Source organism: Tasmannia lanceolata, unplaced genomic scaffold, assembly GCF_043159265.1.
Source record: "Tasmannia lanceolata isolate RefF3 unplaced genomic scaffold, GAP_Taslan_0.1 ptg000016l, whole genome shotgun sequence".
Taxonomy (NCBI): Eukaryota; Viridiplantae; Streptophyta; class Magnoliopsida; order Canellales; family Winteraceae; genus Tasmannia; species Tasmannia lanceolata.
Window position 1 is genome coordinate 415271 of NW_027518693.1, and position 16601 is coordinate 431871.

General features: G+C 39.5%; 1 protein-coding gene across 4 annotated transcripts in view; it reads right to left on the reverse strand.

The window, feature by feature from the left end:
* LOC143848256 (uncharacterized) overlaps window positions 1-10412 on the reverse strand; it is an 87304-nt gene extending 76892 nt beyond the window's left edge. For 2 of the 4 annotated variants that reach the window (XR_013235349.1, XR_013235348.1), the window contains exon 1: window positions 5914-10408. Coding sequence is in view for 1 of the 4 variants with exons in the window: in XM_077357154.1 (XP_077213269.1) it covers window positions 5932-10179 (4248 nt within the window). In the remaining 3 variants the exon portion in view is untranslated. Of the gene's footprint in view, window positions 1-5913 lie in introns of all 4 variants that reach the window. The other 2 variants (XR_013235350.1, XM_077357154.1) reach the window with 2 other exon arrangements.
* Window positions 10413-16601: the final 6189 nt, after the last annotated feature.

Consider the following 16601-nt stretch of genomic DNA (forward strand, 5'->3'; position numbering starts at 1 on the left):
AGGCACATTATAAGCAATGATGCAACAGCAAGTGCCAAGTGTTTACGACAAACTCACGGGAACATTTTCCTCCATCAACACGCTTGATTGATCAATGGCCTAAGATCATCTGATAAAGGTGTTCTCAAATGAATTTGGCCGGACTTGTGGTCGCAGGTCACAGGTCAGATCACCAGATCTGATCACTTACATATATGGCACAAGTGGTGACCCAAAATTTGAATGTTAGGAAGGAGCTTACAACCAGTGTCTTTTAAGCATTTTTTATAATTTAAAAAGAAGACTCTTGTTGTCACACTAATTTTTTTTTCTGAATGTTGATTGAGTAAATAAAAAGCCGGATGCCAAAAGACTCCAAGAATGCCATCAACTGCATGCCATGTTGCCACACTATTGAACATAGATAACTAATAATTATAGACTCAATATTATTTGTTGTACTTATTTTACTTCTTCTACTTTGGGGTTTTGGATTTGAGAGGGGTATGTTAATTTAGGCATTACTGAAAGTGGTTACAAAACCAACTCTACAAGATCCGATCTTCTGATCTCCTTTTGTAGAGGGCATGACACACTTAATTTTCATGGGCAGTAATGAGTGAGACAAACCTAATTCCAAAGGACCTTGAAAACAAAAGCCAATCTTTAAGAAAAAATTATTTGTAAGCAATAACATAAGCATTTCCTATGCATCCACATCATGCAAACCACCTATACCTAAATGTAAACAGGTGCAACTGTCAAGCTTCTAACAAACATAATATCAAACACAATAAGGGGTTGTGCTTTAAAGCTAAAATGTGCTTCAAAATGGAATACCAAATTTCTTAGGACTTTAAACATCCTTTAATGGTTAGAGAACTGGATGCATAATGCAAAAGAACAATAAGAACTAAGAGAGAATGATACAACAAGAATAATAAAAATTATCATAATTATAGAGTTTTTTCATTCTCTATAAGATAAGAGGCTTGTGGAAGATATGTCACTTTCGTCATCCAAGTCTCCACCTTCGTCATCCAACTCTTGATATGGATCAAAAAGAGGTTGGAGGCGTGACATGTCGCCTACGTCCTCCCACTCCAACCCTTGGAACCATGCTTCTTCTCCTTGAATCATTTCAAGTTTAGGTGCGTTGTGAGGTCTTACCGGAAACCTCCTTAAATTCGGGCAATCCAATACCTCAATAAATTTCAAGGAAGGGGAATGAAGAAATACATGGGACCCTCCTCCTCCTCTATTGAGATGGCAGCAGAGACTTGTAAGCTTTGGGAGATGGAATAAGAGTATAGTGTCTAATCGAGGGAGCAAAGTCTCTTCATCCACCACACCCAATTCCTGCTCCTCTTCCTCTCCACTTATTATCACCTCTATTTCTTCACACCGTTTTACAACGAGGTATTCCAATTGTTGGAGGCCTCGTGGCTTGTGCTATGTTCCACGAGAAGACATCCTTTAACCTGGGGCAGGTTTGGATGAATATTGTTCGTAGATTTTGGAAGGTTAGAGGTGGCGGCAATGAGGAGAAATTCTGTCTTGTCTTATTCACTTCCTCATCTCAGATTATTTTCTCCAATCCCAAGCATTCTCGAACAACAAGATGCTTCAATTGTTGAAGGCACTGTGCAAGAACAGGGGAGAATAGACATCGCAATCTATGGCAGTAATCCACATTCAAGTAGCTTAGGTTGTGGAATGTCCCAGTTGGTGGTACGGCCCCCTTCCATATACACGACAGTTTGGGCAGATATCGTAATTTCATTGTTTTCAATGCAGAGAGAGGTGATGTAGTACTTGTTCAAGTCGATAAAACTCAAGCAAGATTTGTCCAGTGAATAGATCCTTTTCAAGTATTCCCACATCTCTAAGGTGTAGATTCATTAACCAAGTAATGAATACTCTAACATGCAGAGTTAGAGTAAAATTGAATTTGAGAAATGTACAGTCAAATTGAATTTGAGAAATGATTAAAATGAATATAGCAACTTGTTCTTCAACAAACATTTTTAATGTGTCTTCTAATAGATTTATTTCTCTAACACAACTTAATAAATACAGGTGGCTCCGTACAACGGACTTATTTACTACTAATTTTGTGACTGGAAGGGACTCGAATCCTTTAACAACACAGGCCATCCAAGCTAATTATGTCAATCCAAGGGTGGAGAAGGAATGGTTCTTACCTATGGCTATGGTGTTTTGTGAAAGAAGAGAGTCATTTTTGAAGAGAGACTGCGTTGTGTATGCAGCAGCCCCATGAGCATTAGTGTATCATGTAATAAGGGGTAAGTGAGCATGGCATGGGAGTTCGGTGATGTATATAAAGGATGGATAGAGGCTGGCCAATTGGTGATTGCTTAAAAAGCCCCCAAGGGGCTAGACGATCAATTGGAGAATGAGGGAGTCTTTGCAAGTTGCTGCCACATCACCCGCCAAGGAAGCAAAAGTCCAGCTATATTGTAGCTGCCCATGTGGAGTTTGTTACAACAATCTAGTGCCAGCACAACTTGCATAACTGTCACGCCCCGACCCCACTGTGTAAATATTGTCCGATTCTGGGTCTTCCCACCCTCGCCGGTTTTGTTTTCATTTTGATCTTCATTCTAGTCCTCTCTAACTGACATTCAATACGATTTTAACACGTGCTAAGTTGGATATCTCACAAGTGCTACCTTTAGCTATTATTTCTCCATTTTTTTTTCATTTCAAAACAATCAGATTTTAAAAGTCCAGAAAGGATTGCTGTGTGTAGTAACCATATCAAAAGAGGCAATTAAAGATCAATGCACTTAAAATTCTAGATCCAAAGTTCAGTTCACAATTGTGAAAACCAAGAACCTCAGATCTTGTAAATTTCGTGATCCATGTTGTTACAACTCAAAAATCGGTTATTCTTGTCATTTTACTATTCTTGGATCAAGTGCTTGAACTTCCTGAGTAGAAATAACACTTGAATACTGTTAGACATCATTGAATTAAATCTCTGTCGCCGATCTTGAAAATTTGTATGAAATGTTTTTCTACTAATCTTTTATCATTTCTTTTTTCTTCATACTTATACAGTTTAATTGCAAATTTCTGCATTCAATCCATTTTTTTCCGCCTAACTTGTAATCTCATAATTGGAATTCATGTTAATTTCTTGAATTAGCTAAACGCTCTTCACTTCAAGTTCTGGCTGAAGTAGTTCTTTACATACACTATATCAAACAATTTCTGTCAGATTGCACAGTGAACATAACAGAAACTTCAACCTTGACTCTGTTTTTTTGAGGTTCTCATCCAATTCCTTTGAATTCATGAACCCTGTCTTATAGTCTGTCACTTCCTCTATATTATAACTGTTTGGTTAATTGTAATCCCTTGATAGTGTTCTCGTAATTTTGTGCTAAAATTTCAACTTGCTAACGACCTATCTATTTCCTGAAAATTTTCTAACCGTTCACAGAATCAGCAAAATAAACAAGTTTCTACTCAAATTTATCTACATCAGTATCAATCCACACTAAATCCTCTATTCTATTCACCTCTGAGTTCCACTCATATACCTGATAGGTTCAGGGAGGATATGAAGAAATATGACAAAATTCCATGGTCCAAAATCTACAATGTGCATGCGGTTTCAACATAGAACCAGTGCCCCAAATATACCTCCCAAGCTGCCCATCAATTTGAGGCCACAGTTGCATTTTCTGGTTTTTTCTTTGAGGGAGACTTGAGTCCTATCAGAATTACCAGTCACCTCGTGTCACAGGTAGTTTGGACTTCAAATTTTGGATAGGACTTCCTGACAAATAGGACGACCTTATTAGAGCAGAAGTTCAGACTATGTGCATTTGATTCCAGACTTAGTAATTGACGAAATGGTTAAGCCATTTGCATGGACAGCTGTGGCATAAACTGCTTAGTGTAATTGCAGAATTGTTTTCTAATTGGACTTTTACCAGGACAGCCCCTCTCAACTTGAGAATAAACCAATTGTAGTCATTGTTAAAAGCAAAGAGCTATCAACAACCGAGAGGACAGCTACAATTCAGATTATTGGTTAACACTTCTTATCGGTACTCACATATTGGTTAGCCATTGTGGATCGGGCTGACATATCTGGACACAATTTCCAAGCATTACTTGAACAAAGATTCTCCATGTGAGTACTGAATCAGAGATCAAAGCAAAAGATAATTTTTTGGGTGCCGCATGGGGACATTTGCGTGAAATCGAACTGTTGGGATTGTATAGGGGTGCAACTTGGGTCGGGTCGGGTTGAGCTTTTGCTAAAAATTGAATTGTAATCAACCCAACCTCGACCTGATTTTATCATAAGAGCTGAACCTGAATTCCCAAAATCGACCCGAGTTCACAGCTAGTATTGTATAACAGCACAAGACAACCCACATGTCTTGGTCCCATGCAGAACAAACATCCCATACTTAAGATAAAAGGCCTACGAAGAAAATGAACAATTTAGGAAGAAATTTAAATGACGCGTGATTGATCAATGGCGTAAGATCATCTGATCAAGGTGTTCTCAAATGCATTTGGCCGGACTTGTGGTCGCAGGTCACAGGTCCGATCACCAGATCTGATCACTTACATATATGGCACAAGTGGTGACCCAAAAGGTGAATGTTAGGAAGGAGCTTACAACCAGTGCCTTCTAAGCATTTTTTATGATTTAAAAAGAAGACTTTTATTGCCACACTAATTTTTTTTTTCTGAATGTTGATTGAGTTAATAAAAAGCCGGATGCCAAAAGACTCCAAGAATGCCATCAACTGCATGCCATGTTGCCACACTATTGAACATAGATAACTAATAATTATAGACTCAATATTATCTGTTGTACTTCTTTTACTTCTTCTACTTTGGGGTTTTGGATTTGAGAGGGGTAAGTTAATTTAGGCATTACTGAAAGTAGTTACAAAACCAACTCTACAAGATCCGATCTTTTGATCTCCCTTTGTAGAGGGCGTGACACACTTACCCTTGTTTGTTTTGGACTTTCAGAATTGATTTTCAGTCCAAAACAGATTATTGGACTTAAAATTGTATTTGATTTTTAGTCCAATACTCAGATTTTGTTTCAAAATCAATTCTCTTAATCCAAAACAAACAGGGAGTTAATGGATTTGATATAGAACAAAAACAATATGGCATCAAAGAGTCCTATCACCTTTTTTTTTTTTTTGAAAGGTTAAGTCTTATCACTTTTCTTATTTAGGATATCATCCCATCCACTTCAGCTTGAAAAATGTGGCATTAAAAGGATGCAAGTTGGCTGGGGATGCCTTGGTCCGTCTCATATTTAGATTGAAATTGGTGATGTTGGAATGGGTCGGCTTAATTTTCATGGGCATTTACTTATTGAGCCAAATCAGTACTAGGACCTAATTCCGAAGGACCTTGAAAACAAAAGCCGATCCCTAAAAAAATGATTTGGAAGCAATAACATAAGCATTTCCTATGCATCAACATCATGCAAACCACATATACCTAAATGTAAACAGATGCAACTGTCAAGCTTCTAACAAACATAATATCAAACAACATCATGCAAACCACATATACCTAAATGTAAACAGATGCAACTGTCAAGCTTCTAACAAACATAATATCAAACACATATGGGGTTGTGCTTTAAAGCTAAAATCTGCTTCAAATACTTTAAACATCCTTTAATGGGTAGAGAAGTGAATGCATAATGCAAAAGAACAATAAGAAGTAAGAGAGAATGAAACAAGAAGAATAATAAAAATAATCATAATAACAGAGTTTTTTCATTCTCTATAAGATAAAGATTGTGGAATCCATGTTGTAGTAACTTAGGAATGCTATTATATCAACAATAAATTAAAGGAAACACAAAAGGCATAATACATCATTAGAAAAGAAAGGAAATGAAATGAAATTTACCTCATACTGAAACTGCAGTTACATGTCACCTTTGTCATCCGAATCTCCACTTTCGTCATCCGACTCTCCACCTTCGTCATCCGACTCTTGCAATGCATCCGACTCTCCACCTTCGTCATCCGACTCTGGAAATGGATGAAAAAGAGGTTGGAGGCGTGACATGTCGCCTTCATCCTCCCACTCCAACCCTTGGAACCATGCTTCTGCTCCTTCAATCATTTCAAGTTTAGGTGCGTTGTGGGGTCTCACCGGAAACCTCTTTAAATTCGGGCAAGCATTTACCCAAATAGATATCAAGGAAGGGAAATGGAGAAATACATGGGACCTTCCTCCTCCTCTCTTGAGACGGCAGTAGAGACTTGTAAGCTTTGGGAGTTCGTCTAACTCTATAGTCTCTAATCGAGGGAGCAGAGTCTCTTTATCCACCACACCCAATTCCTGCTCCTCTTCCTCTCCACTTATTATCACCTCTATTTCTTCACACCCTTTTACCTCGTGGCATTCCAATTGTTGGAGGCCACGTGCTATGTTCCACGAGAAGACATCCTTTAACCTGGGGCAGCCTCTGATGGTTATTGTTCGTAGATTTTGGAAGGTTAGCGGTGGCGGCAATGAGGAGAAATCCTTTCTTGTCTTATTCGCCAACATCACTTCCTCATCCCAGATTATTTTCTCCAATCCAGAGCAATCTAGAACATTAAGTTCCTCCAATTGTTGAAGGCACTGTGCAAGAACAGGGGAGAATAGACATCGCAAGCTAGGGCACTCATCCACAGTCAAGTGGGTTAGGTTGTGGAATGTCCCAGTTGGTGGTATGGCCCCCTTCCATATACACGACAGTTTGGGCAGATTTCGTAATTCCATTCCTTTCAATGTAGAGAGAGGTGATGTAGTAATAGCAGCATGAATCTCTTCTCTCATCCCCTCTTCGTACTCAAATACCTCCTCTAACTCTGAGCAATTTCGTACATCGAGTATCTCCAATTGTTGAAGGTACTGTACAAGAACAGGGGAGAATAGACATCGCAAGCTAGGGCACTCATCCACAATCAAGTCGGTTGGGTTGTGGAATGTCCCAGTTGGTGGTATGGCCCCCTTCCATATACACGACAGTTTGGGCAGATCGAATAATTTCATTGCTTTCAATGTAGAGAGAGGTGATGTAGTAGGATGAATCTCTTCTCTCATCCCCTCTTCGTACTCAAATACCTCCTCTAACTCTGAGCAATTTCGTACATAGAGTATCTCCAATTGTTGAAGGTACTGTACAAGAACAGGAGAGAATAGACATCGCAAGCTAGGGCACCCATACACAGTCAACCAGGTTAGGTTGTGGAATGTCCCAGTTGGTGGTATATCCCCCTTCCATATACACGACAGTTTGGGCAGATCTCCTAATTCCATTCGTTTCAATGTAGAGAGAGGTGATGTAGTAATAGCAGCATGAATCTCTTCTCTCATCCCCTCTTCGTACTCAAATACCTCCTCTAACTCTTCACATTCTTCTACTTCGAGTGATTCCAAGCTTTGCAATCCTTCAAGCAGATCATATGATAGGATATTGTTTAATTTCCCACAATTGTAAATGGTCAGCCCTATCAGGTTCCCAAAGAATCTATTAGGAAGCGGGCCGTGACAGATTTTCTCTAATTTCTCCATGCCAATGAGGTCCAATCGTTGCAATCTCCTAAAGGCATTTGGTGGAACCCGATGAGATTCTTCCACCGTGTTGATGAAATGTTCCATTTCGTCACAATCGAAGAGATTGAGGCGCTTCACGCTGTTGAAAGAGACACCATCATTCAGGAGGTGTACAATATTGGAGACAGGGACCCTCTCCAAGACAATTTCTTCGCTTCTTTCTAATAAGAGTTTAACCCACTTTGATAAAGGGTATGACATTATGTTGATGGCTGTACACTTCTCGTAGTCGCTATATGGGTACCATCCGTCCTGAACGCAGATGCTGAATTTCTTTAGTTTCTCCCAAGGGCAAGGGCCGGGGACTTCTAGAGACAAACAATTCACATCTTTAACATGGATGTATAGAACGGTCAAGCGAGCCAAAGATGCCACCTCATCAAAGCTTGCTTTACTTCCATCACCGCTGCTGCCTCTTACCTCCCACTCATCGAAGCTAAATCCCATGTCCAGTTCTTCTAATTTAGTCAACCTTGAAATGACATTTGGTGCCACCATTGTAAGAGCATTACACCGTCCGAAGTCCAAAACCTTCAGATTGGATAATTGCCCAATTTCTATTGGCAATTCTTTGATCTCAGTTTCCCTCAGGCTAAGTACTTCAAGTTTTTCCAAACCTCCAAGTAGGGATATGTCATCTAAACACTTGCACTCATCTAAGAATAGTGTCCTGAGGTTTTTTAAGTACGGTAGTGATGGGAGCAATGATGAAATCTTGGTTTTCCTTAGGCTAAGTACTTCAAGTTTCACCAAACCTCTAAGTAGGGATATGTCATCTAAACAGCTGCACTCATCTAAGCATAGTGTCTTGAGGTTTTTTAAGGACAGTAGTGATGGGGGCAATGATGAAATCTTGGTCTCACTTAGATCCAAGACGACAAGGGCTTTCATTCCTTCAAAGAATTTTTTTGGGATTTCTTTCCAACCATTCATTCGTTGTAGTAATAAGGTTAAGAGACGTGGGCAATTCGGCTGCTCAGGGAGCCCACCAATTGAAGTTCCCATAAGTGAAAGCCTCTTGCATTCATCCAAATTCTCTGGCCACTCTGGCAGTTCCGCTCCCACTTTAACTAGAAACCCATGCTCTTTTTCTGATGCGGTCAATATGGCCACATCTCTTACAACATCATGCATTTTTACACAACCTTTCTCGTCACCATCTAGCAACAAACAAGAATCCTTAAGTATATCAACCAAGGTATGTATTTTGTCCCATGCTTCCTTAAAATTGTAGACATCCTTGAAAACCCTCTCCCCCATCATGTATCTCATCAATACACCGTCTTCAATGTTATGATCTTCAGGAAAGACACAACAAAACAAGAAGCACAACTTTGCTTCCTCACTTTCGATGTAGTCGTAACTCAGCTTGAGACAAGAGTACACCTTTCTATCAACACCATATATGTTTCTTGCAGGACCCCGCTGTAATTCTCTCAGTGCATTAGCCCAAAATGATGAGTCTTTCCCTTTTAGTGCCCTTGCAACTGTGACAATCGCTAAAGGCAAGCCCTTGCATTCTTCAGCAACTTCCCTTGCCAAACTCTGCAATTCATCAGTTTCACGAATTTCTGCTTTCTTTTTGAATAGATTCCATGAATCTTGTTTAGATAAGACTTGGACTTCGATCTTTTTATGGCACTCCATCATGGAACATACATCTAATCTCCTCGTTGTCATTATAATTTGGCAGCCCTTTTGTGTACCTCCGCAGGGGATTCCGACCTTTGTTAAGTCCAATCCATCCCACAAATCGTCCAAGATTATGAGTACCCTCTTTTCTTGCTTTAATCTCTTCAACAGTAGGCCTGCCCGCACTTCTTCATAATCTTCTACAAATGTCAAGCCTAATTTCTCAGCAAGTTCACCTTGGATCTTCTTCAAGTCTTGGTTTTGGGAAACAGTGACCTTTACAACCTCATCACACAGCTTTTCATCCTTAGCTTGCTTTCCCACCTGTTCCACTAGGGTCGTCTTGCCAACACCTCCCATCCCGTATACGCCGATGATGTTGATTCCCTCTTTTAATGCCTTGATGACCCGCTCCTTAGCTGATTCTATGCATTCAAAAGCCTCATATTCTCCTGCTGGTTTAAAGCTTGGACAAGGGCGGAGAGCTGCTACATGAGGGAAATGCACTTTTGGTAGCAGGCGCTCAACACGCAGGCCATCAACAAGCAGGCCATCAACAACAGCCATCTTCTTTGTTGCTTCTTTACCTAGAGAATAGCGCGAGCTGAAATTGGGGCACCATCCCTTGAAACATTTCTTGTTCTCCATCACCCCCTCTTCCAATCTCTTCAGGATTGCCTCAATGCCATCTACTTTTTCTAGCCCGTCTACTTTTTCTAGCCATAACTGCACTTCACCAGGGATTTCTTGTACATTCCTAGTAGCAGCGTCCACTGATCGTTGCACATAATCTCTCCTCACCCCTAGTTTTTCAACTTCGAGTTGAAGTTTTTCAACACTGTTTTTATAGCGAACAAGATAATCAACACGGCGCTTAACAGGACCATATAAAATCTTCGCCACTTCTAAGATGCATTTAGCTACATCAGCCATGATGTTGGAGAAAACAAAGGATCTGAAAGAGGAAAGTAAGAGTGGAAGGAATAGCAAGTAGATGAGAAGCTCAAGGAACTGAAGAAATGCCTGTCTACCTTATTTCTCTCTCTTCTTCTTGCAAGAGATCACATTGCGAGGCAATAATTGAACCTTTGACAGCTGTAAAGAAAAAAGAAAAAGTCTCCACCATGCAATTTACAAAACATGATCATTATTGCATACTTTCCTTTTCGATTCTTTCATTATTGCAAAGTGGATTTTTTATATGGTGTAAGCCCCTATACTCTAGTATTTTTAAAAAAGTATCGTACGGCTTACACTCTAGGATGATCCAAACCGTCCATTTGATGGGCTAAAATGTAAATAGGGTGTGCAAAAAAAAAAAAAAAAACATTTCCATAGGATGATCCTAGCCCTATGATCATTAGAGGAACTTCATATAATGGAACCTCTATAGATCGAATGGTTGGGATCATCCTATGGAAATGATTTTTTGTCCTTAATGTATTTACGTTGTGGTCCATCAAATGGACGGTTTGGATCATCCAATTGTGTAAGCCATACAGTATTTTTTTTGAAAAATATTGGACGATGCGGGCTTTCACCATATTTTGAAAAGAATGGTAGAAAAAAATGGGCGTAAAATTTGTTTTACACCCATGGAAAAAATAGAGTCTAGATAAAAATAGTGATAAGTTGGTATGGAACCTCTATAGATCGAAGGGTTGGGATCATAGGAAAATGTTTGTACGGAACCGGACCCAGCATTGTGTGGGATGGGACAGGTCTCTAAAGAGCCATTACGCCGGTTGTCCCCTTGTGGGGTCAGCATCCTCTATTCCTCTTTTCCCATCTTTTTTCCTTTATTTTTTGTGTACACCAAGTGATCGAGGTGCTCCCATCTTTGATTGATCGGAACCCTCCATCTAATAGGCCTTAATCTGGATCTCATATGGCCAATAAATCACGATTTCTTAAAGGCCTATCTAGGCTTTCAATTTATCACAATCGGGTCGCTCAATTTGTACTAGCTTCTTAGGTTTTGCCTTATTCTCAATTTTTAAGAGTGGATTTTCATATGGGGGAAGCAACAATAGTCTAGTATTTTTCAAAAAGTATGATCCAAACCGTCCATTTGATGGGCTATAATGTAAATAGGGTGTGCCAAAAAAATCATTTTCATAGAATAATCCTACCTCTATGATCATTAGAGGAACTTCATATCATGGGAATCTCTATAGATCGGAGGGTTGGGGTCATCCCATGGAAATGATTATTGGGGCACAACGTATTTATGTTGTGGCCCATCAAAAGGTTTGCCTGGATCATCCTATGGTGCAAGCTGTACAGTTATTTTTGAAAAATATTGGACTATACGGGCTTACACCATAGCCATTCTATTATTTTGGAGTTTTTATATGGTGAAAGCCCCCACTTTAGAATGAATAACTTGTTTGGAGAAATCTTAAATGGTGTTGCTTTCTCCTCATCCTTGATCAAGAAGCACATATCAAACACCCATTGTATCAAACACCCATTATAGCCATACACATACAGATGGGTGCACTGGGCAAGCCCATTTTTTCTACCTAATAATGTGAATAAAACAAAACGTAAGCCCACTTTTTCTACCAAAAATGAGCGTAAAATTTATTTTACTTACACGCATGGAAGAAATGGAGTCTAGATAAATATGATGATGCTACGGTCCTAAATTGGAGCCAGCCTAGGTACAAAATTAGGTGGGACCCAGCATGGTGTGGGATGGGACAGGTCTTTAAAGGGCCATTACGCCGGTCGTTTGTGTCCTCCCTCTCTCTCTCTGTCCCTTTCCCTCCTCCTCTCTCTCTCTACTATTATTCTAGCTTTAGTCACCATCTATTGAGCATCCTCTTCTCCCATCTTTCTTTATTTCTTTTGTTTTGTTTTTGGGAAATGGATCGATCCCCAAAACATTGCTGAATAAAAATCTTGTGTGAAAATTACATATATGCTGCTGGCTTTAACTCCTGGTCCGTGTATTTGATTTGGAAGGGTGTTACTCGATTTCTGTCATTTTTCTTACTTTTGTTATTTCTTTACTATCTTACGAGGCAATCTACAAACAAGATCATTGTTGCAGACTTTCTTTTTTTAGATAAAAGATGGGATTTCTCTCTTTTGGATGGTACTCCAGGCATTTTGTGTTACTTCATTGAGAAACAATCCATACGAACCGTGAGATCAAAGAAAAAGAGAAATGGACAATCTAGATTAAGAAGAAATGCAACCTAATATAAAAGGGACAAGCGTTCGTTAGCAATTTTTTTTTGGTTGTTTATTTTTTTTTTTTTTGCAAGGGGGGGGGGTTTAGGGTTTTGAGAGAAATCAATGAGTGTGAGAGAGAAGAGGAAGATAGAGAGAGGGGCCAGCCGAACATGTTTCCCTCCGGAAAAAAACTTTGGAAAATAATTGTGGGTTACCCAACCCACGCGCAATGGGTGCGGGTCACCTAAGTGCTAACCCGTAGGGATGTGGGTCCTTTTTTACCCAACCCGTTTGACCCTTACCCGCATGACCTGCAGGTAACCCAACCCAATCCGCCAGTTTGCCAGGTCTATACGGCTTACACTCTATGATGATCCAAACTGTCCATTTGATGGGCTACAATGTAAATAGGGTGTGCCAAATAAATCATTTTCATAGGATGATCCTAGCCCTATGTACGATTTGTGGAGGCAAAAATGGACGTGTAAAAGCCTTCACAAATTTGTCAATTTTTGCCTCCACAGTTTGAAGGGTTGGGATAATCCGATGGAGCTGATTTTTTAGGCACACCCTATCAATGTGAGGGCCTATCAAATGAATGGTTTGGATCACCCAAACAATGTGGGCCCACTGAATTTTAAGGCGTCGGTGTAGCTAAGTTAGCTGCACGTATGTGTAGCTACACTTTTCTCATATGTGTGTATATATATATATATATATATATATGAGGAAAGTGAAGCTACACCGCCGGCTTAAAATACAATGGGCCCACATTGTTTTGGTGATCCAAACCATTCATTTGATAGGCCCTCACATAGATAGGGTATCCACCAAAAATCAGCTCCATAGGATCATCCCAACCCTTCAAACTGTGGAGGCAAAAATGGACAAATTTGTGAAGGTTTTTACATGTTCATTTTTGCCTCCACAAATCGTAGGGTTGGGATGATCCTATGGAGCTGATTTTTGGTGGACACCCTATCTATGTGAGGTGTAGCTAACTTAGCTACACCGCCGGCTTAAAATACAATGGGCCCACATTGTTTTGGTGATCCAAAGAATTCATTTGATTGGCCCTCACATAGATAGGGTGTCCACCAAAAATCAGCTCCATAGGATCATCCCAACCCTACGATTTGTGGAGGCAAAAATGAACGTGTAAAAACCTTCACAAATTTGTCCATTTTTGCCTCCACAGTTTGAAGGGTTGGGATGATCCTATGGAGCTGATTTTTGGTGGACACCCTATCTATGTGAGGCCCAATCAAATGAATGGTTTGGATCACCAAAACAATGTGGGCCCATTGTATAGCTACACTGGCGGTGTAGCTTCACTTTCCTATATATATATATATATATATATATATATATATATATATATATATATATATATATATATAGGAAACTGTTGGTGAGCTTAAGCTCACCAAACTTATGGTGAGCTAGCTTGCCCAATCACATGGGGGCCCACTTTGTTAGGATGATCCAAACCATTCATTTGAAAGTCCCTTACATAGATGGGGGGTGTACCAAAAATCAGCTCCATAGGATCATCCTAACCCCTCCATTTGTGGAGGACAAAAATGGGGCAGATGTGTCTGTCCATTTTTGTCCTCCACAAATGGAGGGGTTAGGATGATCCTACGGAGCTGATTTTTGGTACACTCCCTATCTATGATAAGGCCTTGCAAATGAATGGTTTGGATCACTCCCCAAAATGTGGGACCCATGTGATTGGGCAAGCTAGCTCACCATAAGTTTGGTGAGCTTAAGCTCACCAACAGTTTCCTCATATATATATATATATATATATGAGAAAACGGTTCCTACACATATGTGTAGAGAGTTCTCTACACACTAGCTTAAAATACAGTGGGGGCCCACATTGTTTGGGTGATCCAAGCCATCCATTTTAAAGGCCCTTACATAGATAGGATGTCTACAAAAAATTAGATCCATAGGATCATCCCAACCCTACGATTTGTGGAGGTAAAATGGATGTCTTTAAACCTTCACAAATTAGTCCATTTTTTGCCTCCACAGTTCGAATGGTTAGGATGATCCTATGGATCTGATTTTTTGTGGACACCCTATCTATGTGAGGGCCTTAAAAATGAATGGTTTGGATCACCCAAATAATGTGGCCCCCACTGTATTTTAAGCTAGTGTGTAGATAACTTATCTACACATATGTGTAGGAACCGTTTTCTCTCTCTCTCTCTCTCTCTCTCTATATATATATATATATATATATATATATATATATATATATATATATATATATATTTTAAGGCGTTGGTGTAGCTAAGTTAGCTACACGTATGTGTAGCTTCACTTAACTCTCTCTCTCTCTCTCTATATATATATATATATATATATATATATATATATATATATATATATATATATATATATATATATATGAGGAATAAGATTGTACGCTCGACCGTACCTAAAGTTAGGTACGGTAGAGTGCCAAATCACATGGGTCCCACATTTTTGGTGAGCATCTAAACCATTCATTTGCAACGCCTCATCATAGATAGGGTGCATACCAAAAATCAGCTCCATAGGATCATCCTAACCCATCCATTTATGGAGGCGAAAATGGACAGACAGTGTTTGTCCACAAATCTGCCCATTTTGGCTTCCAATTTTGGAGGGGTTAGGATGATTCAATGGTGCTGATTTTTGGTATGCACCCTATCTATGATAGGGCCTTGCAAATGAATGGTTTAGATGCCCACCAAAAATGGGGGACCCATGTGATTTGGCACTCTACCGTACCTAACTTTAGGTACGGTCGAGCGTACAATCCTTTTCCTCTATATATATATATATATATATATATATATATATATATATATATATATATGAGAAAATCAAATCCATTGCGAACCATAGGCTGATCCTTCCCTCGAAGTGGATCAAGGGGCTGATCTTCCCTCTAGAAGATCAAATCCATTGCGAACCAAGCTAGGTTCGTAACATTGTGGCCCATCAATGGACAGTTCGGATCATCCTATGGTGCAAGCAGTACAGTTCTTTTTGAGAAATATTGGATTATATCGGCTTACACCATAGCATTTCTATTATTTTGGAGTTTTTATGTGGTGTAAGCCCCCATGTTGCTTTGGGCAGATCTGGGAATAAATGGGCATAAAACAAGACATAAGCCCATTTTTTTTAAATTAAAATGGGCGTAGAATTTGTTTTACTTATGCTGATGAAAGAAATGGAGTCTAGATAAAAAATGGTGATGCTACCGTCCTCAGTTGGAGCCTGCCTAGGTTTTGAAACTTTCTTTTTTGACTCTTTTATTTTAATCTTTTCTTTAATAAAATGAAAAGAGCTTTAATTCCTCGTCGGCCGTGTATTTGATTTGGATGGGTGTTGCTGGGTTTCTATCATTTTTCTTCCACTCAATTTTCAAACATGACCATCGTTGCAGACTTTCTCTCCACAAAAAAGGAGGGGTCACAACTGATCGAGGTGTGTCTACTGCGGCAAAGTGGTCCCATCTTTGATTGATCAGAACCCTCCATCTAATAGGCCTTAATTGATCAGAACCCTCCATTTCTCACAATGGGGTCGCTCAATTTGTACAAGCTTCTAACTTAGGTTCTTTCTCAATTTTTAGTAGTGGAGTTTTTTTTAGTATTTTTCAATTGTACTGTTTATACTCTAGGATGATCCAAACCGTCCATTTGATCCTAGCCCTATGATGATTCGAGGAACTTCATAATATGAGAATCTCTATAGATCGGAGGGTCAGGATCATCCTATGGAAATGATTTTTGGGGCACGACATATTTACTTTGTGGCCCATCAAATGGACAGTTTGGATCATTCTATGGTGCAAGCCGTACAGTTTTTTTGAAAAATACTGGACTATACGGGCTTACACCGTAGCATTTCTATTATTTTGTAGTTTCTACAAGGTGTAAGCCCCCATTTTAGAATGAATAAGTGGTGTGGAGAAATCTTAAATGATGCTCTTTTCTCCTCTTCCTCGATCAAAATTCTATACGGGATAAAATATTATTTATTGTATTTCGGCTGAAATTTGTTTCGGTGAAGGCTGAAACGCATTCTTGAAACCGAAATCTGAAACCACGGGGGAAATTACCAATGGGTAGACCAAAATGAGAGAATTGCCAAAGGGGGGACAC